This window comes from Haliaeetus albicilla, chromosome 26 (genome assembly GCF_947461875.1).
Source record: "Haliaeetus albicilla chromosome 26, bHalAlb1.1, whole genome shotgun sequence".
Taxonomy (NCBI): Eukaryota; Metazoa; Chordata; class Aves; order Accipitriformes; family Accipitridae; genus Haliaeetus; species Haliaeetus albicilla.
In genome coordinates, this window is record NC_091508.1 from 11,089,111 (window position 1) to 11,113,817 (window position 24,707).

Sequence of the window (24,707 nt, forward strand, 5' to 3'; positions counted from 1 at the left end):
CCTCCCTCTCTCATGGGTGTCCCCCTTCCCAGCTCCCATTACAGACAAAACCACATTTTCAAGGTGCCTGGTTTCCGGAGGACGGACCCTAGTGACACCAGCTGCCCCATGCATTGCAGAGGCTGGGGCTGGATGCGTCCCCTGTCTAACAGCAGCACCCACATATCCCATTGGTGCTGCAGCAGGTCGGCGCTGAGGCTGAAGGGAGCACTGGGAGCACTGATACGGGCACTCATGAGAGTGCACTGGTGCTTGGTGAGGATGGAGGTGTCACTGAAGCCATCCTCATGGGTGGGATGCTTGTAGGGGCACTGTCCCATGTGGGTTCGCAAGTGGGAGCTCTGCACAAAGCCCTTCCTGCACTTGGAGCATTTATAGGGTCTCTGCTGCAGGGGCCTTTTGGGACAAGGGCTCTCTGTGTTGTCCCTGAGGTCCCCAGCAGCCTGGGAAGGAGCGTCCCCATGGTCCCCTGATGTGCCAGAGCCTCCACCTCCTCCACATTCTCAGCATCTGCCAGAAGAAAGAAAACTCAGCTGTAACTTCTTCCATGGACCACCCGCACCTACCGGAGACCCTGCTCCCACGGGAGTCACCCACAGCTGGGTCAAAGTACCCCTGAGGAGATTAACAAGCCCCAGGAGGGCCCAGGACCTGCCCTGGTGGCAGTGCCCTCCCCAGCCTTGGTGTTCAGGAGTTTATCTGTGACATGGGAGAAGAGGGTTGAAGCTCCCTGCCTGACACTGACACTGGGCTGGTGAGCTTTGAGGAGGAAGGAGGGATGCTGCTGTGACCCTGAATTCATCAGCTTTTGGGGACACCTTGCCTTTAGGCAGCAGCCCAAATGACAGGTGCCATGGTGGCCACCTCAGCCTGGTAGGGACCTTATAGGGTCCACAGAGGATGTAGTTACTCCTGGTCCTTTTCCTTGCCAGAGGACCTGGATTAACCCAATGCCCACCAGCGGTGCTGTAAGCTTGCTGCTGCGGGACAGGTTCCAGGTACGTCACTGCTGCGCCAATGGCCAGGAGGAAAGGAGCTATTAAAGACTCTGTTGGCCCAAGAACAAACTGGCCATCAGGAAATTGAGGCTGGAAAGGAGAAAGCTGCCAGATCCTGACCAGGAGAGCTGCAGCTGAGGCTGGAAGGGCTTTCCCAAGGAGACTGCAACCAGCCCAGCTGCCGCAGAGCTGGCGCCAGAGCCTGTGAGGAATGACATGGGAGCTGCTGTGGTGAGATGCCAGGGAGGGACATCAGCTGGGATGGAGGCACTTCAGATTAAAGCTAGCACCCTGCTCAGAGCAGTTGTGCGGGGTCTGCAGTCCGGGACAGTGGCATGTGGGATGTCTCTACCCCAAAAAGCTCAGAGGTGCTAATGAGGTGAGCTTCACTTTGGAGCCCCTTTGGGAGAGGGAAAGCACTGAGGACACAGGGTGCTGTTGCAGGGTCTCGGGGTCCCCCCGACCTGAGCTGTGCCTGGCGTGCAGCCTCGCAACTCCCTGCAAGCAGAGCCGCTTATGAACAGAGATGTGCATGGAAATCCAGGGCAAAAAGCCAAAATGAGCAAGTCCTGAGGCGCTGGGAGGAAGAGAAACTTGCTGCTGGAGAGTGCCACAGCGACATCCCCCGCACGAGCAGGGACATGCTGTGCACAGGCAGGCAGGGCTGGGGTTATGGCAGGACACCTGGGAGGATGCTGCCTCTTTTTTTATGCCTGCTTAGCAAAATATATGAGTTTTTCTCTGGGGACACAGCTCAAGATGTGAAAACCTGGCAGTGGTGAGGCCCAGTGAAGGGACAGGGGCTGCCGGTGGCTCTCCTCTGGGCAACACTGTGGGAGCAGAGAAGCCCTGGGGGTGTCTGTGCAGGTGTTTCGCAGCTTTCAGAACCCAAAAGCTGGGTGCTGTGATGCTGGTTATGCATGGTGCATGCTCTGCTGCACCCCTAATCTCAGTCCTCAGTAGGGAAACTGAAGCACAGAGCTGTTACGGGTCCCCTCTCCCAGTGCTAGAGCTGGTCAGAGGAGGGTTTTACCTCCCAGCTTCTCCAAAAAAAATCCCAGGCCTCCCTCTTCCCTTCCTTCCAACCCCTGGGAGCTCACTGAGTCTCTTTACAGGGCAAACCACACTTTGGGAGCTGCAAGCCCAGCAGGCTCCAGGATGGAGGGACCAGCCACAGTGGGCAGGCAGGGGAGACTGAAGCTTGCAGGCAGGGTGCTGGCAGCAGGGCATTCTGACCACTGGGCGTCCGGCCAGCTCAGCACCCACCAGCGTCTGTCCCCCATCACAGGGACAGTGCTGCCAGGGCCAGGCAGGGTCCCATCACCCGCTGGAGCTCTCCTGCTTGCTCCATAGGTGCCAGGGGTGCAGCCCCCAGCCCAGTGTCCGCACTCACCTGGGACCAGGCTGGGCAGGCAGGGCAGTGGTGGGCACCATTGTGAGCAGAATGAGCCTGTGCAGCCCCAGCTCCTCAGTGCAGGTGAGAAATGTAGTTTGCTGTTGCAATGGCCAGAAGGAAGCAGCTTTTCCCTTTGCAAAGAGCTGTGGGTAATTCAATCCCAGGAGGATTCAGCTGCAATTTGGGGCACTCTCTGCCCTGCGCCCATCCCCAGGCTGCCCTGGCCCCATGTGCACAGCCCTGCCCCCAGTATCCCTGGGTCTCCTGGGAAGGACAGGTTTCTGCTTGTGGGAAGATGTTGGGGCTCTGCACAAGCCAGTTTTGGGGGCTTGGTGTTGGGAAGAGTGACGCTGGCCGAGGGCATCACAGCAGTGTCACACGGCAGGGACATGGCTGGAGTAGGGAACCTGTGGTGGCCCTGTCCCACCCCATGGCATGCTCAGCCACCAGCACAGGGGAGACTGTCCAGCTGCAGAACAGGAGCTCTGTCCCACACCCTGGGGACAGGACACCTGGCTGGGCACTGGCTCCCAGCAAAACCCACCCTGTCCCCAAGCACCAAGAAGCAGGGACATCATGCACTGGAACCCCTGGCAGTAAGGACCCTCCCGAGAAGCCCAAAGTCCTTCAGCAAAATGCCCATTCAGGACCCACAGGGGACACACAGGACACGTGGGTGTCCTGCCCAGGGCAGGGCAGAGCAGTGAAGCCGTGGCAGTGCCATGTCCCCATCAAGCCTTTTTCCACCAGGCCAGGCTGGCAGCATCTCCCGTTGCCCCTGCACCTTCTAGCTTTCCCTGCAGCTTCCCCAGAGACGTGGCAGCACTGAGGGGACCCAGTCTGGTGTATCTCCCGCTGCCCTGAAGGAGGATGCCAGGTCTGGATGTGGGGCTGGGATGCTCCTGTGCTGCCTTCCACCCAGACACCCTGGCTGGCAGGCTGGTCCCCACAGTCCCCACTGTCCCCTCAAGGCTCAGCTCTTGCTCTGGTCGGGGATGGCCATCTCCTGCCAGCCACAACCAGAGCCATGGGGCAGGAATTTTGGGGCTATGTCTGAACTGAAAGCCCTGACCCTGTGGCCAGGAGGGGACACTGGAGGAACAGCCTCTTGCAGAGGAGCTGTGGGGGGTGGCTGTGGCCCACAGGGCTGCAGGCAAGGCTGGTAACAGCCATGGCTTCTGGCGGTTGGGGACATTGTGTCCCCATGCTGGTGCTGGGCCCAGCTCCTTCAGCGCTGGTGTTTTCCTTGCTGGCAGGAAGCCACGAGCCTGGGGAGGTTGCAGGCAGCGCTGCCCTGCCTGCAGCCCTTCCTGCTGTCCTGGCAGGGCTGACGCTGCCCCAGAACCCCTCCACGGGCCCAGCAGGTACTGGTGAGTGGGACAAGGCAACACCAGGGAACCAAAGGAGCCCTGGCAGCTGGTGATGGTGGGGACAGGGACACTGGCTTTGTGATGGTGGGAGTGTGGCAGGATCAAGGCCCCAAGGCAATGGGGTCTGGCCTCTGGGCTGAGTTTTCAGTTGGGATATTCCAAAAAAGCCTCACACAAGAGCAGGACTGAGGGCTGGAGCTCCCACAGGGTCTCTCCTGCCTGGTTGCGGGTGGAGGGTGCTGAAAATTTGCATCTTTTCTCTTGCAGCACTTCTGGTCCCGGGGACTGGCACATGTGCCGGTATCCCTCTCCTTGCCCTTGTGCCAGCTGTGTCCCTCACTCCATGCAGCCTCATGTGTTTCACCCTCCAACGATGCCCTGGGGGCAGGCACAGGGCAGCCCCCCAAACCCATCCTGGAAAAGGCTCTGTTGGTGGGCACAGGTTCACACCACGGCCGACATCCCACCACAGATCCTCCTGATGCCCAAGCACATATCAGGTTGCTTGGGTCCAGCACACTTGGTTCATACCCCTCTGGCTGCCTGGGAGCCCAGGTATCAGCTGGAGGGATGAGCATCCCAGCGGAGACCTGGCATTGGGGTGTCAGGGCTGGAGAGGAGGGGCACAGCTGGGCAGGGTGTGAGGGACCCCTGGGCTGCAGGAACCTGCGTGCCCCTGGGGGCAAGCAGAGCCTGGCAGGTGGGTCTGGGGGCTGCCAAAAGGTCAGGAGTCCCCCTGCTCAGGACCTGTGCGTGGTACTCAGTGCCCTCTGTCCATGGTGTGCAGTATCCCCACTCCACTGCCCCTGCCTGCTGCCCGGTACCAGTGTGTGGTGCCAGTGCTGGTGCCAGTGCTTGGTGCTGGAGCTCAGCACCCGGCGCATGGCACTCAGTGCTGGTGCTGGTGCCAGTGGCTGGTACTGGTGCCTGTACTGGTGTCAGTGCCTGGTCCTGGCAGTGGTGACGGTGCATGGCACCACTGCTGCCTGTGTGGTGTCCAGCGTGCACTGTGTGGTGCTGCTGCCAGTGCACAATACCAGTGCCCATGCTGGTGCTGGTATCCACTGCCTGGTGCCAGAGACAGTGTCCAGTGGCTGGTACCAGTGGCTAGTGCTGGTGCCTGGTGCGCGATGGTCGGTGCTGGTGGTTTTGCCTGGTGCCCAGTGCCCAGTGCCCAGTGCCTGGTACTGGTGCCCATTTCCTTGTGTCCCCTGGCTGGTGCCAGTGTCCAGTGTAGGCGCGGGCCCGTCGGGCGGTGGGTGCCGAGAAGGTGGGTGCCAGGGCAGTCGGGTGCTGGATGCCGGGGCGGCGGGTGCCGGGGCGGTCGGGCGGCGGGTGCCGGGGCGGTGGGGGCCGGGCCGGTCGGGCGGCGGGTGCCGGGGCGGTCGGGCGGTGGGGGCCGGGCCGGGCCGGGCGGGCGGGGCGGTCCGTGCAGGAGGAAGCGCAGCCGGCGGCAGAGCGGCCCCGGAGCCGGCCGGAGCCGCGCGGTCGGTGAGTGCCGGGAGCGACCCGCTGCCCGCGCCCTGCCTGCTCCCCCCCTGCCCCTTCCCTTGCCCCCCTCTGCCTGCCCGGACCGCCCCGCGCCCTGCCTGCCCTCCTGCTCCTGCCTGCCCTCCTGCTCCTGCCTGCCCCCTGCCCCCCGCCCCGGTTCCCCTTCTCCCCCCCGCCCCCGCCTGCCCCGGTCCCTGCCCCTCTCCCTACTGCCCCTGTCCTGTCCCCTCCTTCCCCTGCCTCTGCCTCTCCTTCCCCCCATACCCCTTTTCTCCCTGCTCCTCTCCCCAGTGCCTGTCCCCCACCTCTGAGACCTCTCTCCCCCCCAGAAGCTCCTACCCCACCCCACTGCCCTACCTGCCCACTGTCTCCCACCCAGCACCCCCTCCCGCCCCGCCAGCACCCTGCCCACCCCCATGTCTCCCTGCCCAGGTGTCACCCTCTCTTGCCTCCCCTCCTGGCTCTGCCATCAGGGCCACACGGCCAAAGCGTACGGGCTGCATGTCAGGGTCCCCTGGGGCTGGCAGGGAGGGGGGACCACAGCTCTGCACCCTGGTCCCAAACCAGTGGGGTCTGCCGGGGGTCCCTTCTCCGTGCCATGAGAACAACCCTGGCACTGACACCCCCCACACCCTGGGTTAATGGGGTCTCTGTCTCATGGGAGGTAGGCAATGCCAGCCAGGCCACGCTTGCTGACAAGGAGCAGGGACATGGATCGTGGCATCAGCCTGAAGAACCCCTATGCCAGTGTCAACATCCCACGGGACCAGTTCCAGCAAAGCTTTATCACTCGCTACCTGAAGGATGAGCCCACCATCATTGCCAACCCTGCAGCTGTGCCCACCTACGGCGTGGAGGAGCAGGCGGACCCCACTGGCAGCTGCAACAGCCCAACCATTTCCACAGAGAAGTCCTGGTCCCATCCCTACAACCCCTATGCCAGCCTGAGGATGCCCAACAGGGAATCGCCCGACTCCTTCTACACCATCACCCTGGACAAACCACCCAAGGGCCAGGAGTGCGAGGCCAGCAGGGGATGCGGCTGCTGCAAGTTCTGCCCCTGCTGCAGAAAGTGCTGTTGTGTTATCTCCTAAGGGCCCTGCTGCACCCGTGGGATGTGCTGACCATGGGATCGGGTCAGGTGGCCACATGGGGATGTGGCTGCCCAGCCTGGGCACCCCATGGAGCTGCCCTGGCGCCCGGCAGAGCTGGCAGCTGGGAGGTGGCACTGGCTGGACTCTGCCATTGCTTTTCTCCCCTGAGCTCTGCAGCCAGATATGCCAGTGATGGGCACCTGCCAGGTCCTGAGAGCCCATTCTGGGGCGTGGGGGAGGAGGACAAGTCCCCCTTGCCCCGCTGAGGCCCGGGAGCCTTGAGGATGATCTGTGCCAATGCAGATACCACCGAGAAGTGCCTACACTGGGGATGGGGCAGCACTTGGAGCCTGTGATCCTGTACACTGACCCTGCCAGTCTGCCCTTGCTGGGAAACTTCCAACTCTGGGGAAGGTACAGGCACTGCCCACCTGATGGAGGGTAGGTTTGGATGATGGCAGCCCTGTGTGCGTGGCAGAGGAGCGCATCGTCATCGCTGTCTTGGAGTGGTGGAGAGGAGCCAGGGACGTGTCCCCAGCCAGGATGGGGACCCACCTCCCCAGAACTGAGCGGCCACCCCCACCCACAGCATCACGGGGATGCTGCAGCACCCTGGGCCAAGCTCCTGCTGGGTACCGCTCCTCCTCGCCACACTGCCCATGGGACAGAGGGAAGGAGACAGGAAAGACAGACAGACAAAGCATGGCAGAGTGCTGGGCAGTGGTCCAGGGAGGCAACTGATGGCACAGCGTGGGTGTGGGTGTTAAGATCCCAGTGTCACGAAGCCCCTGGCCCCATTCGGTTCCTCCTGCCATGTTTGCAGGGCACTGGGCACAACCCCTCACCCCATCCGCATCCCAGCTTGGGGCTCCCCACCGCCCTGGGGCAGGGTCCAGTGTGGAGGGCCGGCCCAGCTCCAACAGTGGGGTGGCATTGGGGCACCCCATTTGGGATGCAGATCCCCATGGTTTGCCTTCTGCAACCCCCTGGGCATTGAGGAAGGTGAGTGAGGAGCCTGCTGGCCTCTTCGCAGCATGCTGGGGTGGCTCCAGGCTGGGTTTTCGGCTGGGGCTGCTGCCGCTGACCTGGAACAAGCCTGCCGTTGTGTTGGCGTCCCATGGGCGGCTGTGCTGCCAGGCGGCAGCTGCGTAAGCACCGCGGCTGCTGCAGGAACTGCTTGGTCTGCAGGGGCAAGGGCTTGGCAAGAGCGCGTGTTTTAGCAGATGACTTCAGGGTGCTGCAAATAGAATTACAGCCTTCTCCTCCCCTGCCAAGGTACGCCTCTTCCCTCCACCCTGGGTTTTCCGGGATTCCCGTGTTACTTCTTGCTTATCCTGGCAGGTTGTGTAAGGGCAGTGCAGGGCACACACAGCCCTCTCCTCTCCCCTCAAAACCAGGCTTAACTGTTGCACTGCTGACTTGCTGCACCAGCAGTGGCACGCTGAGCTCTTCAGCTCACTGCTGCCTGCTGCCCTGCTGCCAGCCTGGGCCCAACGCTCCCCTCGCCCAGGAATTTCCAGTACAGCCTGCTCCTGCCCGCCTGGGGACACTGGCTGGTGCTCAGCCTGACCCTGCCAAGCTGGATGGCTGTCCTGTCTTTTGGAAAGAGAGAGCATGGCTTTGGTGGGGGTGTGGTGCTGGGGAAAGGGTAGGTTCCTGGCTGGGCCAGCTGGGTGGGCTTTGTGGCCTTGCCCCACCTGGCTGCGACCCTCTGGAAGCCCACCAGCACTGGGAGCCCACCACTGCTTGGAGTGCACCACCACTGAGATCCCACCACCCCTGGGAGCCCACCACCCCTGGGAGCCCACCATCGCTGGGAGCCCATCACTACCAGGAGCCCACCACTGCCTGGAAGCCCACCACCCTTGAAATCCCACCACCCCTGGGAGCTTCTGGGCTGGGGTGGCAGTGGCTTGGCAGAGGTGCAGGGCAGAGCCCTGCCAGTTTGCCCCCCCTGCTCTGACCCCTCTGTCTGGCCCAGGTCCCATGCCTGTGGGTGGCCGGAGGGTGTGCAGCTTTCAGAAGGACGTTGGCAGGGACAGAGCCCCATGCTGCCCTGCACAAGCAGTGCTCTTGTTCGCCCTGACTGGACCGCGGGCAGTGCTGGCATGGGGATGGGCAGATCCACCCCTTGTTTGCTTTTGTGGCCCCGACGCCAGGACTGCCCTGCCGCAGGGATGTGGCGTCACCATGTTGGCTTGACTGAAACCCGCATCCCGCTGAGGCTGCTCAGTGCCCTGGGGGTCTGACGCGCTCTGCGGGGACAAACACGGTTTGGGGAGGGAAAACTGTCCCCAAGGGGTGTGTGGTGCCTTCAGCAGGGCCCTGGGACTAGTGGGGCTGGCATCAGCAGAGGGGCCAAGGTGCGAGGAATGTGCTGGCCCGGTCCGGGCAGGGTGCTGGCAGGGTACAGCATCTGCCAGCAGTGCTGTGTGTCACCACTGCCCTTCGCTCTGCCTAACCTTGGGGCGATGGCAAACAAGCTGGGAGAGGCCAGGCAGAGCGCTGCCTGCCAGACACCTGGGCAATGATTAAGCTGGAGGCAGCAGGAAAGCCAGGGGTGTGAGCAGGGGAGGGCACAGGTTGCTTCCCCAGACCTTGACAGGGCTCTGGGTGACATGGGCAGCTGCATGCAGGGTCCTATGTGTGTGCCCTGGGTGTGTTACATCTTCGAAGGGTGCTCAGGGGTGCAGAGGGTTGTGCTGTGTGATTGCCACCCACCTCCTGCGTCTGGAGTGTGGATGGTGATGCATGGCTCTGGCTCATCTGGATCAGACCTTTGCACTCCCCTGAAGGTGCCACTCCCTGCCCTGCTGTGCTAAAGGTCCCTGCAGCTCTTGATGATGAGTCCTGGGAACAGGAAAAGACATTTCCCACCCATGCGTGTCGCTGCTGATTGCAGATACACCTTCCCTGTGCCCGGGTTTGGGTGTTTTGGCAGGGCTTATGGAGCCCAGCTGGGGCTGAAGGCTGGTTTCAAGCAGCATGCCCCTTTGGTGTCACCCTGCGTGGCTTGGCAGATGCACAGCCCACCAAGGGCTCCCCCCACCCCAAGCCCTGCCTGCGGGGTGCAGAGTGGGTAAGCTGGGGTGCACTGCCCTGCACCAGGGACTTGCATGCAATGGGCAGAAGTGGCCGAGGGCAGCTGGGCACAGCCCCTCGATGGGACGCAGCTCTGCTGGCACCTGGGAGGCGGACACGAGGGCTGATGGGCAGGGGATGCACAGGGGCTGGAGTGGGGTAGGAGAGCAGGCAGGGTGCATGAGTGTATGTCTGCACATTTCTGCAAGGAGAGGCAGCCGGGGGGGGGGGGGCACTGCCCCTGGGCAGTGCCAGAGGTACCCCCAGTTGTGCATGGAGCCAAGCCCATCCCTCCCACCCATATAGTCTTTTTGGGCAGGGCTTTCTATGGCCCAAAGGGACCAACACCTGCTTGCTCCATACCTCACCCTGCAGCAGGTGAAGTCAGGCCACCAACGTACTTTGGGTGGGAGAGTGACTTCTTGCCAGCTTTGGGACATGCCTGGACATCCCCCGGCATCCAGCTGCCTGCATGCCCCTGGGCACACAGCCTTGGAGGGAGCACGCTGTGCCCACCTGGACACCAGCTCTGCCCTGGCTACTGGCATCCAGGGTGCTGCCACCCACCCCCCATGCATGCAGGGTGGTACCCTGAGATGCCAGGGCACAGCAGGAATCCCACACAGCTGGTTCTTGATCTGCCCAGAGCACACGGCCCTTGCCCCCACCTCTGCCAGTGGCTTTGGCCAAAACCGAGGTAGCCGGCACAGCCCTGTCCCAAGCTGGCTGCCCTGCCATCCCTTGCCTGCCGCCAGCCCAGCAAGGAGAGGACAAAACCCTGCCGTGGGGTGCCATCCCTGTGCCTGGGGACCCATGGGCACATGCACCCTGTGTGTACTGCCTGGGGAAACCTGTGACTGTGGATGTATCAGGATCCTCTGTCAGGATATGGCCACTGTGGCCCCGAAAGTGCTGCGCTGCCGGCTCTGCTGCCTTGCTCCCGAGCACCGGCGCCAAGGGGTCGAGTTTTCTGCAGAGCCCGGTGACCCTGTGGCTCTTCGTTTCCAAAACCCCCAATTCTTGCTGCCGAGGAGTGCTGGAAACATGGCCCGAGGGCTGCTGAAATGTTTGATAAGCAGGCAGCACAGGAGAGTACTGCCTGTCTCCCTGCCTGCATTGCTGCCTGCTCCTGCCTGGAGTAGGAGCTGCTGCCCTCTCCTGCTCCCACGCAGAAATGCTGCTGAGTGTCCTGGCAGTCCAGCCCTGGCTCCAGCATGTGCTTTTCTCCTCCAGGATCCTGGTCCAGGATCCATCCCCCTACCACACTCCCCATTTTAAGTCTTCCCCTGCCCAGAGCACGCTCTGTGTGGAGGCTGTGGCATTACTGCTGCACCAAGGGCCGGGCAGGGGGCTGGCAGCTGTGGGGACTGTGTCTGCCACCGCCCTGGTGCTGTCACCTCCCCTGGATCATGCATTGTCATGAACCTTGCAGGCGTCACCGAGGGGTGCTGGGCTGTCCCCAGCCTGGTGATGAGCATCGGTCCTGGCAGAGCCAAGGGTAACTCAGCCTGCAACGCAAGAGCCTGCAGCCCCAGCTGGAAGAGCAGGGCAGGTCACGGACACGTCTATGGCAGTGGTCACGCTCAGGCACCGAACGAGAAGCATGACCCCACATGTGGGCACTGCCAGCTTGGACCAGGCTGGAACCTCAGTGTCCCTGTGCCAGCCCCAGCCCCTCCACCCCTGCAAGCCTGGAGCCTCGCTGTGCCCTCCCGCTCTGATTGCAGACGTCCCCATAGCCCGGACCACCTGGGGATGTGTGGGCTGGAGTGTGATGGGGTGACTCTGCTGGCCAACATCTGCCCATATGTTCTTGGCCATGGGGGGTGGCCGAGGATGTGGAAGACTCCGCCACTGCTGCCCAGATGTCCAAATCCTCTCTGCCCACAGTGAAGCCCAGAGTTCCTTGGCCTCATGGGGACAGTTTCTTCTGCTAATGAAGCAGAAATGGATGGTTAATGACCACTGCCGGGGCTTAGATTTCAGAGGTCTTTGTTATCCGGGTGCCTGTAAGCCAATCCCCCAGGCTTGGCTTCCTGGCAGCAGATCCGATAGCGTGCCTGTCCCTGAAAGGTGAGCCCCTTCCCACTACCACAGCCACCAGCAGCCGCTGCGACCTGGCTGGGGAGCTGCTGGCCGCTCGGGCCCCCGATGCTCCCCATGGGACTGCTACAGCCCCCCGGGATGGCACAGCTCTTCTGCCACCTACCCTGAGGCCCTGGGGGAGCATCTCAGGACAGGTAGGGATGGGGGACAGGGGAGGAGGGGAGGAGAGGGATGCCTGTATATCAAAATGCTTGAGGTCACCTGTAGAGAGGGTGTGGGGTCTTGGTGGCCTCCAGGAGAGGTTTGCAAGCATGCTGGTGGGTACCAGACCCCCCCTTAAGATAAGGCTGGACCCCTCAACTCCTCCCTGCCAGCCTGTCTGCCTTGTCCCCTGCTGCTGACAGCGGTGCCATGGCGGCCTGGCACAGCCCGGGGCTGGCAAGGAGCAAAGCTGTGGCACTGCCTGGTCCTCTGGATGCTGCTCCCCTGCTCACCCAGCTGACATACTCCTGCCCACCCCGTATTCCTCACCAACCCAGAGCCTGGGCAGGCTGCTGAGGTCCAACCAGTTCCGATCCCCCATGGGACATAAGGGGCATTTGGCAGAGCTCCCAGCAGAGATGCAGGGTGGCACCAGGGGAAACGCATCCCCCTTGGATGCCAGCAGAGCCATCTGTAGTGTCAGGGTCCTGCTTTTCTAGGCAGGGCTGCCCATGGGGCAGGCGGGCAGGCAGCAGGCAGGGATGTTAGGCAGGGAGCCTGATGCCCCTGGGAACCCACCACATGGGTCTGGTCCCCATATCTCCCAGGCATCAGATGCACTCAGAGGTGGCATCCCACACCCGGGCCATGGGTCTGATGGCTCCTCTTGCCTTCCCCTCCCCAGCATGTCCCAAGCTGGTGGCAGCCCCCGGGCAGAGGACGCGGGGCTGTGTGTCAGGGTGCACTCAAGCCGGGGCAGCCAGCGGGTTGAGTGCATCATCTGCTACTCCTCCTACGACCTGTGTGGCCGGCTGCCGCGCCGGCTCTACTGTGGCCATACCTTCTGCCAAGCCTGCCTGAAACGCCTCGACGCCGTCGCCAATGAGCAGCGCTGGATCCCCTGCCCACAGTGCCGCCAGAACACGCCCACGCCGCGCGGCGGCGTTGCCATGCTCGACCTCGACCTGGCCACCTTCCTTGCTGTCAAGGCTGACAAGGAGCATCCCCAGGTGGCCGGCAGGTCCCAGCCTGACCTGGCCACCAAGGGCTCATGCAAAGAGAAGGCGGTCACCCAGCAGCCGGCGGTGCTGTGCCAAGACGCGGTGCCTCCAGTGCCGTTCCCCCGACACAGCTGCTGCCAGCTCTGCCTGTGCTGTGGGGTGACGGCGGCCTTTGAGAGCTGAGCATGAGGAAGGGGCTGCTGGCAGTGTGAAGGCAACTGACCTTCTGGGGTGCAGTCTGGGACCATTTTTGGGGACCCCACACCATGCCCCAGGCCCACATGTGGACAGTAGTGATGGGGCTGTGCTGGCAGCCTGGGAAGGGCTTCAGCTTGCTCAGGGCTTGCTGTCCATCCTGCTGGGATTTGGGATGCTATGGGGGGGGGGGAGGATGCCACCACTCCCTCATCCTGCCCACCCACCCCTCTGACAACTCAGAAACCTGGACCAACCATCATGGATGTCCCCTGGTGCCCAGGGCTTGCTCATGCCCGGTTTCTCCATGCATGTGGCTCTGCAGCAGGGACACCCTCTGCTGAGCATCCCCCAGGCAGGGGACACAGGAACCTGGCATAGCACAACGATGCTCCGGGGAGTGTGTGGCACCCCAAAAGCTTCACGCCTATTAAACAACGCTGTGTTGGCCCTGCTGGGCTGCATGTCTTGATTGTATTTGTAGGAAAGCCTCAGGCTAGCCCAGGGAGAGCCCTGCCTGCGGTTGGGGTGGGACTGGGAGAAGTGACCTGCCCTGCTGGATTGCTTTGCTTTAAGTGTTTGTTCTGTTGGCCAATTGCATGAGAAATTTGGGCATTGGGGTAGCTGGACAGTTGAAATTGAGGATGACAGAGCCCACAGGAGTTCCTGCTTGACCTTGTGCTCCATGGCTTGTGCCAGGTTTGGTTTTTCTGCCTGACCCTCTCCCCACCTCCCTACCTGCACACCTGGATGCAGCCTGTGGAGAAGCTCCTCTGCTGTTTTTTCAGGTTGTGTCTTTGCATGGCTTTCCCTGCCTGACTCTGAACAGGGAGCACAAGAACAAGAGCCCAAACAGCCAGGAGTGAGTTTAACAGAGGCCAAATGGAGAAGGACTGGGGTGCGCCAGGGTGATGTTAATACAGTTCTTGGGCAGGGCTTGGCATTGCCTGGGCAGGTCTTACAGTCCTTTCTCAGAGACCTCTTTCTGTATCTGTTTTCCATGTGGTTCATGAGCTCTTGCAATGTCCCAGCATCAGGCACCACTGGTTGCGCCTTGGGTTTCAGCAGGGGACCCCCAACCTGTGCCCTGGGCAGTCCTGGTGCTTGGCTGTCCCCTGAACTGGGTGCCAGGGCTGCAGCCAGAGGAGTCCAGCACCCATGCCATGCACAGCACTCCCTCCATGCACAGCACCCCACCCTGTGCACAGCACCTATGCTCTACAGAGCACCCACGCTCTACACAGCACCCACACCGTGCATGGCACCCACGCCACGCACAGCGCCCATGCACAATTCTGCCACTTGGTGTCACCTGCTATAAAAAAGTCAGAGCTCTGAGATGTGCCCAGCACAGCCCAACCTGGGGAGCTCCAGCCATGGGAGCAAGGCCACCAGGCATGCCCCAGGGCAGAGGTGCCCAGGGGGGACAGCAGAAGCGTGGTGTGGTTTAGGGACTCCTTGGGGTGGGCATCTGCCTGCCTCCGATCTTTAATTACATGGAAACATGCAGTAAATTAAAGCCTACAAGGGTGGGATAAAAGCTGACATAAAGTCTTAAAGCACCTTCCCCTCCATCTTCCTGTGCACCCCTATGGCTGCCCAGGGGCTCACTCGCCCCAGATCCTTCACAGGTGGTGGTGGAAAGAGTGTGATGGGCCCATCCTGGCTCCGGGCACAGCTCCGTACAAAGGCGCCAGCAGGACTCTGTGCTCAGCCTGGCACCTTGGGTCCCAGCTTTTCCGTGGTGGAAGGTAACAAAGACCTGTGGTTCCCTGTCCCTATGCCCCGGGGCTTTGCCTCCATGCTCCCACTCCTGCTCCACTGCAATCCCCCAGCACCAGAACCAAGCTGTGAAGCTTGGCCCTTGCCGTGTGCCTCTGTGCATGTCCCTGCTGCTCCCAGCCAGTGGCTGGGCTCTGAAGGAGTTTATCTGTCCCTCCATTACTTTATTGTGGGAACGGTCTTGGCACGCTGGCTGGGCATCCTGATTTAGCCCTCTTGGCCAGAGCAGGGCTGGTGTTGAGCCCTGTGCCTTGGAGGACTCCTCCATCACAGAGCAGAGAACACCCAAGCTGTCCTTGCAGAGTATGTGCTCGGAGCAGCCTCTCCTGGTGCTGGCCCTGGGGCCAGGCTGCGCTGTTTTATGTGGAGTCCACAACTGCAGGAGGAGGCATCACCACGGGGGAGTGGGGCACCGGTGGGTGCAGCCCTGGCTGGGGACAGGGACCTGGGCTCTTCCTGCAGGGTGCTGGGTCCCCCCATTCCAGAAAAGGGGGCAGTGACAGGGAACCATGCTCTGGTAAGCACTGGCAGCGTGTGTGAAGGAACAGTGGTGGCACTGCTTGGGTACAGGACCCCAAAGGGCCACCAGCCTGCAATTGCAGTGGGGTGCAATCAATGTATGCAAAACAGGAGTGGGGCCAGGCACAACCAGCACCAGCCTTGCACTTCCATGGTGTCCCTAGCAGGCAGGATGCTGGGGACATCTCTCCTGCTGCATGCCATGGGGGTATGCAGCAGGGTGACAGCAAAGGGCTGGCAGAGGAGCTGAGATGAGGGTTTGCAGCCTCCTGGGCTCTCTGTGCACAAAAGCTGGAAATGGCCTTTTAGTATTTTTTTTTCCCCAATTAATTTTGCACTTCTCACCTGATCCCAGGTGACCGCAGGCAGTGGGCAATGCAAGCCCTGGGGAGGAAGAGCATTTTGGGACAGGGCTCCCTAAAAATTCAGGTCCCCATATACCCTGCGGCTGCTTGTGGGATGAGCTGATGCTGCAGCTCCACGTGGCTGCGGGTTTGTGCCCTGCTTCAGGGCTGGGCTGGGCTGGAGGATTCCTCTGAATTATTTCCAGATGGGGATTAATGCAGCAAACTGAGTGCTGCAGGATAGATAAACAAACCAAAGCTCCTCTGGATGCTATTAATAAACTGCCTGCCTGCTGCTTCTGCCCCAGATTTGGGAACATCCCGGTCCTGGCCTGGGGTGCAGCCATGTGCTGCCTTGCTGCTCTTCTAGCCTTTTGGTCGTGGGGCAGAGGTGCCAGGGATTCCTCCGGGGTCCTAAATGGGACAGGAGTTGTGAGGGTGTGAGTGGAGGATGGTGTCTCTGCTCTGGGTCCCTGCTCTGGGCTGTGAGTGGGATGAGGTGCTGCCGGCCGTGTCACCTGCTCCCCCAGCGTCCGCTGAGCTCCACCAGGGATGGTGGATGCTGGGAGGTGACACCTCTCCTCTCCAGCCTTCTGCTGTGGGCCTTCAGGCAGCTTTGAAAATGGAGCAGGTGTAAACAGGGTGGAGGCAGACTTTGAGCCCTCTCGAACTGCTGCTCTTGTGCTGGGGCGTGGGTAAACAAGTTTTGGGTGGCTGCAGCCCAGCAAGCTCACCTTTCCCATGCGGGGGCTCCTGGGTGTCCCCCAGCATGCCTGCAGATGTGTGATCCTGCTGGGGAGGAGGAAGGTGGCCCATGGGAGTCACATCCCAACCTTCCTCATTTTGGCATAGCTTACAGTCTCCTGCCAGGGGCAAACAGAGCCTGGCCAAGGGTTGGGCTCAGCAGGGTGGCCCATGGCTCCCAGCAGAGCTCGCCATTGAGGACCTCTGGGCTTGGTGGGCCAGCACAGAAGATGGGGTTAGACCTGCTGATCATATGATTTAACTTTGTCCCACCCCAGCCAGCTGCGGGGGTCCTGGGTCCATACACCCCTCTGTACACGGCTGGTGAGGCAGCATACCCATGGTGATGCCCTGTGGGGAGGATGGAAGCCAAGAGATGCATCTGGTTTTGCTTTTTTCCAGCTCTCCAGCCTGCAGCACACACAAGCAGTTAATCCCAGGCTGTGCAGAGCTGGCTGCTTACCTGGCTGGAGCAGTGCCTGGCAGAGGGAGGGACAAGGGCACGGCTCTGCACCTTGCCAGGACAGGCATCACTGCAAAAATATTTGCTGAAAAAAGTGCAGCTCCACCCCAAGGAAAACCGAGGCCGGGAGTGCAGCCTGCTCTGGGTTTGCAGACGGAGGGTGGTGGCAAGCAGGGGAATGCATGCAGCTGCAGGGAGTCGAGCACATCCACTTGCTCCCCTTGCAGCCAGGCACTGCCCAGCACCTCCACCTGGCACCGCTGGGCTCAGCCGAGGGTGCCGGGCAGGGACGGGTGGCTGGGCAAGGTGACAGGCACTAGGGATCCTGTCCGTGGGGGAATCCCAGCACCGGAGGTCGGGGAGCCCTCGCCACCTCAGTGGGCAGCCATGGGCTGCTGGAGGGGCCCCAGCACCATGCTAGCCTGCCTGCTTCTCCTGCACCCGCTGCCCTCGCCAGCCTGCCCCGCCGCCTGCCGCTGCTCCTCAGGGGAGGTGGACTGCATCGAGCATGCCCTCCGCAAGGTGCCACAGAGCCTGCCGACCAACACCAGCACCCTGTGGCTTGGCTACAACTTCATCTCCGTGCTGGGGCCGCGCTCCTTCCCTCCCCTGTCGGGGTTGCTGCTGCTCAGCCTGCCCCACAACCGCCTGAAGCTGATCCACAGCCAGGCGCTGGTGGGGCTCGGGGCGCTGCAGGAGTTGGACCTCAGCAACAACTACTTAACTGTGCTGAACCCCGAAACCTTCCTGCCCCTCACCAGCCTGACCACGCTCAACCTGGGCAGCAACAGGCTGGGGGAGCTGGATCCTGGGGTGCTGCACGCCCTGCCCCAGCTCCAAGCCCTCCTCCTGCAGGACAACCCCTGGGTGTGCAGCTGCGGCATCCTGCCCCTCTGGCACTGGCTCAGCCACAACAGGGAAAAAGTGCAAGGTGAGTGCCCAGAGGACCGTGTCCCCAAGCCCCCCACCTGCTTCACACTGGCAGGTTACCCTGCTGAGGCTGAGGCAGGACCCAGCACCCTTGTTGCCAGCCAGCTGTGGGCTTGCATGCCTGTGGGGGTACAGCGAGGTTCCTCAGGACCCATTCTCAGGCCATGGCAGCTCCTGTGTCTGCTTGGGTGGATGCATCCCTGGGTCTGGTACTTGGTGCCCACCCTTGGTCACCAGCAGGGATTGCCTGGAGAGGAGGGCTGGGCAATGTCCCAGTGATGGGCACCCAGCGCTGTCCCCAGCAGTGGCACCAGTCCTGCCACACTGAGGGCAAGGCATGCTAGACAATGGGCACCTGAGGGGGCAAGAAGAGCCTGGGTATCAGCGTGAGCATCACCGCTGACCAGCTGGGATTCAGTGCCTTCAGCCCCTTCCCCAATGCTTTCATTAATGTGGGTCTGATCCTGCATTTCTTCCCTCGTGAACCTCAATGAGAGACAGGTCTGCGAGCAAGGTCTCTCCCTCCGCTGCCACCCACTCCTGCTTGCTTCCAGCTTGGGTGCGCACCTGTCACTTGTGCTGGTTGGGACGTTCTGTGGCATCTCCAGGTTGGCTGCTCACTGCTCCCCACATCTGTCCCCTGGGAACAAGGCCCTCCACCTTGCCTGCCCCATCTACCACCCCACACCAAACCTATTTTCCAGTGCCCCCTCCAGCACTGTGCTCACCTCCCCATCCCATCCCACTCCCCGGGGCGTAGGACATAGATGAATCCTGAATCCTCACCGCTCCCCTTCTTTGTACCCTGCCCTGGGTGATCTTGGTCAACCCTGTCCTCCTGCCCTGGTCCTGTCTGTCCCATACAGCCCTGCAATCCCCTCTGTCCTTGACACCTGCCTTGTCCCAGCTGTCCTGTGTGCCCATCAGTGCTGCTTTTCTTTTCCAGAGAAGAGTTTGCTCCTCTGCAGAGTCCCAGAGCAGGTGAACAAGTATCCAGTCATGGCCTTCAGGAATGAGTCCTTCAGGCAATGTCAGGAGACCTTACTGTCTGCCAAGCACTACATCGCCTTCTTGATCATTGGACCGTTCTCCTTCATGGCCAGCATCTTCTTCTGCACCTTCATGGGCTCCATCATAGTGGTTTACCACAACCTGTGTAAGGAACCCCACTTCTGGAGGAGACCTGGCATCTGCAGGCACCGCTGTGGCAGGGTGACCAGGCTTTAGCCCTGGGCATGCTGTGGTCCATGCTCTTGTCCAGCTGGCTGCATCCCCCTGTTGCCAACATTTCCCTGTTGACCAGTGAGAGGATGGTCTGTTCTGGAAATTGCTTTTCTTCCTCCTCCCAGAGTCCCCCGAGATGATGCCAAACTCCCTCTGCCCCGCAGCCTGGGGGGAGCAGCCCCCAGCTCAGCCCCCCTGCAGGGCACAGTCTAACCACAGCTGCTCTCAGTGTTTTGGGAGGCTGCCCCAGGCCACCCTCAGACCTGCACATCCCCTTCCTGGGGGTGGGGGGCAGATGATCCTTCTCCTCCAGCTCACCCTGACCCTGCTGCCCAGGAGCCTCAGTGTGCATTTCAGGATGCACTGTATGCCTCTGTGTGCCTTTTGGTGCATCCTGGGAGCCCCTGTATGCATCTCAGGACACACCATACTCCTCTGGGTGCCTTTCAGTGCACCCCAGGAGTCTTCATTTGCCTTTTGGTGCGTGCCTTTCAGTTTGCCCCAAAGCCCTTCTTGGGTCTTTGGGTGCCACCCAGCACTCCCCATCTGCCATTCAGTGACCCCAGCAGCCTCAGCGTGCCATTCTGTGCCCTCAAGACCCCTTGGCTTGGCTTTTTCTGCATCCAAATGCCACCCATTTGGCTTTATGTGTCCTGAAAGGCATTGGTTGGACTTTTGGTGTGCCCCAGAGCTCTCCGTGTGCCTTTTGGTGCACCTGAAGATCTCTGGGTGCTTTTGGGGAACTTCAGAGCCTCCATGGGACTTTCAGAAAGCCCCAGACCCCTCCATGCGCTGCCAGAACAGGGCAGGTTGCATGATGTTTCTTCTGTTGTTTTTTTTTTTCCTTGAGACAGGGCTGCTGGTGCTGAGAAGGCTCAGCCAACAACCAAGATCTAGGGTGAGGCTGAGGTTTAGGCTGAGGGTTGGAAAGAGACAAAGCCTTGAGCTCCCCCTGATGTGGTTTGGCAAATGGGCTGCCAAAGGATGTGTGAGGCTGCATGGCGGTTCCTCCCCTAACAGCTTTTCCCCTAGGCTAAAGCTCATCCAAGGCCAAGGTCTAGGGTTAGCTCAGTGATGGGAGTGGAGACAAAAAGCCCATGTGGGTTTACAGCACAGAACCTGCAGCCCTTGCTGCCGCCTCACTTCTCATCACCCACAAAAAGGGGCTGGGGCTGCCCCCGCATCTCCTTGCCCTGCTGCCTCCTGCCCTTCCCAGCGGAAATGCTTCTCCACTGCATTCATGGAAATGCTTAGTGAGTGTAGTGGGTGATGGCCTGGAAGCGGCTGGAGCTGTGCTCCAGAGGAAAGCACAAGCTGTGGTGACAAAAACATATCTCAAGGAGGAGCAACAGCCCTTTCTGGCATGAGTTCTTACCCATTGCAAGGCAGTTAGAGCCACAGTGAGATGACTGTGGCCACCAGCCTCCCCCTGTTCACTCAATCTCTTGCCCATGCAAGAGCTGCAGGACAAGGCAGCGATGTGGCAGGGGACAAGGCATCCTTTGGCAAGCTCTTGGCAAGGATTAAATATATCATGCAGAGAATAAACCAATGTCACCTCAGTTGTGGCTTGCTCCCATTTTTATTTTCAAGAGAGAAACCAACCCAATGTGCTGCCACACTGCTTGATTCCTGCTCGGCTCTTCCTGCAGTGCCTCTCCCCAGGGAGGGGTGCAAGGGCTGCAGGATGCTGGTGAAAGCAGAAGCTCCTCCAGTGCTACCAGCCCTGTACCTGGGATGGCTGCAGGACCTCTGCCAGGATCAGCCCCTTGCATGGCGCCTTTCCCAGGAGCAATCCCAGCTCTCCCAGACCCTCTCTAGTGACAGCACTCTGTCCTTCCCGAGAAGGCCTGGGCTTCCCATTTGGAGCTAGAACCTTGCTTGTCATCCTGCTTGGCCACCTGAGCCTCACTCCTCCTCCCAGATCATCCTGAGGCTGAGACCCACATGGAGGTTGGGCTAGTGGTCTCAGCACATGGGAGGCATGCTGTGAATGAGTGATGTTGCTTCATTTCAGCCCAGGGGAGCTGCCTCTCTGTTTTGCCTTGGGGCACCTCCCTACAGATAGGCTGATGTGTGGGGACTTCCCCAGATGCCTTCATCCCTGCAGTCAGTTCTCTGTTCCCAAAGGCCAGCCCCACTGGCAGTGCCCCACGCTGGCTCCCAGGAGCTGGGAAGCACAGCAGTGGCAGGGGACTGTTTTGCCCTGGGTGGAGGTGGGTGAGAGCCAGCTGGCACAGTGCTGGCATTTGGACAGTTTCAGGCTGTCCCCAGCCCCCTGCTGCCAGGCCTGTCCCCCTACACTGGCTGTTCAGGCCGTCCATCAGCTTGGCATCCCAGAACGGTGATGCCCCTTCCCTCCTAGTCTTCCCTGCAGCTCCTGGCCTTTCTCCCTGCTGACTTCTCCGTCCCTTCCCATCCCTCCACATTTTACTGTTTGCAAACCCTGCAGCAGTGCTGGGTGAGGCTCTGATTCAGCACGGGGCTCCCTGCCAGCTTTGCCAGAAGGCAGAGACGGAAAGAGGCACATGGCACTGAAATAAACCACTTCATGATCCAGTCTAGACTTTACTTAGCTTTTGCAAAAACTTGGTATTAATGTTACATTGACATATAAAGTAGAATGGGTCCAATTTCTCAGCTGGAGTGAGATGAACTTGATGGAGCCACTGCAGTCAGTGGGACAATGCTCACAAACCTCAGCTGCCGTCTGAAAATCCTGCCTGCAAAGGCTGCCGACCCTTGGGGGAAGCCCCGTCTGCTTGGCTGGGGCAAGGAGAGGGCAGTTCATGCTGCTGGGGCTTGGTACCACATTGCAGGTGGGTTTTCTGCCTTCGCAGGAGGCGGGATGCGATGTTGCCTGTGTGTGTGCTGTAGCAGCTCATCACCAGCCTGGCTGGTGCCAGATGCTTCCCCGGCACTGGTGTCTCTGCACCCACTCACAGTGCCCACGGGGAGAGTGCTCAGGGATGTTGGCACATGGGCACATATGCTTGAGGGGACGAAGCTGTGGGGAGGAATGGCATCGGCCTGTCTCATTTGGTTCCCTTCTGCTGAACGGGGATCCAGTTTCCAGGTTCAGGCAGATGCAGCCATGTGAGCTGGGGCTTCACGGCTGCCATAGGAGCTGCTGGCAAGCTTGAACTGGAGGTGAGTGTGGCAGGGAAGCTGCCAGTGCCCACTGCAGTGTGCTGACACTGCAGACAGGCTGGGTGGCTGCTGCGGACACTGCAGCACACAGCAAGCCACAGCTGGCCAGCAGCATCTCTCCTCGCATTGCTGGTGCTGAGGCAGTGTGGAGCTTGGCTAAAAGTCAATGTAACAATCCAGATCCATTTACCATGGAGATGCTCCTGGCCAGGAGAGCCATGGTGTGAGAGCTACATGTTGGCCATGGCCAGGTCCTGGGGATGCCTTCTGTGCAGGAGAGGTGGGGAGCCAGGATCTTGGCTGACAGCATGTTAGGAGCTCCAGAGTACCACATTTAGCACAGGAGCATGGGCTGCAGGGCTTGGAGCACTCCTGCTGCAAACAGATCACGTACAGGAGCCAAGTCACAGCCATGGGCTGATGGGAGGGAGGAACAGGGGGTTCATCCCCTGTGAGGAGCAGAGCACACATCTTCCAGCCCCTGCTGCAGAGGTGGGGGTCACTCGGAACAACAGTAACACGTGCCCAACCTGCCAAACTGCCTCTGCTGCTCCAGTTGCTCGGGACCATGAGCATGTTGCACTGGAGCCCTCCAGGGTGGTGGTAAACGTGGAACACATGGCTGAGGGGCCGTGCATGTGGTGAGAAGCCTGAAGCCTGCAAAGTGAAGCACGTTTGTAGTCTGGCACCAGCTCTTCCCTGCTACCGTGGGAGAGCAGGCACCATGTGCCTTTCGAAGTCCTTTCCCCTTGCACGTAGCCTGTCAGTGGCAATACTGATTATCAACAGCATTGGTTGGAAGCAATTATCTCTGTACAGTGAAGTCCAAACCATGTCCTGGTTCTGCCGTGCATTCTGGGGCATGAGCATGGCAGCAGGCCTAGGAAGGGAGGGAGATATACAATGAAGTCACTGTGTATGGATGAAGGATGCTTTCCTCCCATCTCACCCAGAAGAACCCATCAGTGTCCCTTGAAAGGCAGTCCTGGCTGTGCCTTCCTACTGTGTTGGGCAAGGACTGATGGCCCCCGGGGAGAAGGTCACACCACAGTGCTGACTGAGGGGTCGGAGAGGTTGAGCTGGCCAGTGATGTCGGTGGGATGATATTGCTGCAACACACAAATACACAGACAAGGAGAAAGAAGTGTTAGGCAGTTCTGGCACTTGCCCCCACCTCTACTTACATCACATGTGTCCCTACAGGATATCTCTTGGGGGTGATGCAACGGCCCAAAACCTGCTGCTGGCTGAGGTCCCCTTCCCAATGCAATCCATGCTTGTGCAGAGGTCGTTGCAGACACTCTCCAAGCACCCTACAGCTAGGCAGGGAGGACGCCCAGCAGCACGGTGCAGCTTCTGCAGAGCGTGGCAGCCGGGTCGCCTGCTGAGCGAGCCCCTCTCTGCTCTGGGAGAGCTACAAGACAAAGGCTGTGACTCATCAGCGCAGCCCACGGCTGAACCTGTGTTTGGAGGGTCTGGCTGGGTTTCGGCATCTCTCTGGTGCCAGATCAAGCTGTGCTTTGAGGCCAGGGCGTTTCACCTCCTTGCTTGAATGACTCTGCTTTGACTATCCTTTCATGCAGGTGAGGAGATGTGTGGTGTGGTTGACTTGCAATAAACTGTAGTGTCAATTGCTAATGTGAAAGTACAGCCTGTGTTGGGGATGTGGCCTGGATTCGGGGTTCTGCGCTCCTTGTGGATGGGGGGGCTTGGCAAACACTCCCTGGGAGACACCTCCCCAGCCACAGTTCCACCAGCAAACAAATGGGGAGAGCAGAAATACCCTTCAACAGGCAAGAAAAAAAACGTCCTTCCTCCCCAGGCAGGGATTTACAACTGGGCAGTTATTTTCTCCCTTCCTCCTTCCATATTCCCTTCCTCTCCCAGTTCCCCTCTCTTAACTCCAGACCCTGAACTGGAAGCCCTGCTGTGAGAGCGGGTGGCATGGAGCATCTCGCGCTGCTGTTTGGGGACCTAAATTAGTGCCGGGGCAGGAAAGGGTCTCAGTGGGTCTTGTGTGCTGCAACGTGGACCCTCTCCAGTGACATTTGCCTAGCCCTTGCACCATGCTACCCAGGAGGGCTGCCATTTTGCTGGGCTCTTGGGGGGGCTCCTCGGTGATGGAATTTTACCTGTCTTGCGTTGGTCAGTGGTGACTGTGGCCCCCGTGGTGCTGCTGGCGGCTCTGGCACTGTGGCTACCCTGCATGGCTCTACACCGTGCCTCCCACCACGGGGAGGTCTGGGGTTCCCCCGAGCATTGCATGGGGTCCTCGGGGCTGCCCTGCTCTGCCCAGTTTTGTGCTTCACTGGGACCCCTCGGTGGGGAGCTGCTCGGGCAGGGGCGGGAGCCAACATGCTCCCGTCTCTCCGGTACATGTGCTTGGGACATGCTGACACCCAGGGAGCATCTCATGGGATCATTCTTTCATTTAGGGGACTAGCTTATATTAAAATGGAGCCTCTGAGAAATTCCTTGCTATGGCCTTGCTTTGCTAAGTGGTAACACCTTGGCCATCGCCTGTTTGCACAGGGAACGGCTGAGGTGATCCTGAAGTCGCTCTGCCACCCTGGGGGGAGCTTTTTGTGGCTATTCATTGGTCCACCAAAAAATGCCCCTCTCTCCCCGAAATGGGTGCAGCTGCCCCCTCCTTGCGAAGACCTAGGATTCCAGCTAAA

At 60.5% G+C, this 24,707-nt stretch overlaps 3 protein-coding genes across 10 annotated transcripts in view; 2 read left to right on the forward strand and 1 right to left on the reverse strand.

Annotated features, from left to right (window-relative positions):
* Positions 1 to 7,763: 7,763 nt before the first annotated feature.
* RNF224 (ring finger protein 224) lies at positions 7,764 to 13,337 on the forward strand. Its single transcript, XM_069770721.1, has one exon. The coding sequence runs from the start codon at positions 12,190 to 12,192 to the stop codon at positions 12,859 to 12,861; it is 672 nt and encodes a 223-aa protein (XP_069626822.1). The 5' UTR covers positions 7,764 to 12,189; the 3' UTR covers positions 12,862 to 13,337.
* Positions 13,338 to 17,046: 3,709 nt separating this feature from the next.
* On the forward strand, positions 17,047 to 20,588 carry LRRC26 (leucine rich repeat containing 26). Its single transcript, XM_069771753.1, has 2 exons — positions 17,047 to 17,656; positions 18,602 to 20,588. Exons 1-2 carry the CDS (start codon positions 17,113 to 17,115, stop codon positions 18,880 to 18,882), a joined length of 825 nt encoding a protein of 274 aa, XP_069627854.1. The 5' UTR covers positions 17,047 to 17,112; the 3' UTR covers positions 18,883 to 20,588.
* Positions 20,589 to 21,427: 839 nt separating this feature from the next.
* The window catches only part of GRIN1 (glutamate ionotropic receptor NMDA type subunit 1), a 40,313-nt gene continuing 37,033 nt past the window's right edge, over positions 21,428 to 24,707 (reverse strand). For all 8 annotated transcript variants that reach the window (XR_011322323.1, XM_069771742.1, XM_069771740.1 and 5 more), the window contains one exon: positions 21,428 to 23,138. Coding sequence is in view for 6 of the 8 variants with exons in the window: in XM_069771742.1 (XP_069627843.1) it covers positions 23,070 to 23,138 (69 nt within the window). In the remaining 2 variants the exon portion in view is untranslated. The remainder of the gene's footprint in view (positions 23,139 to 24,707) is intronic.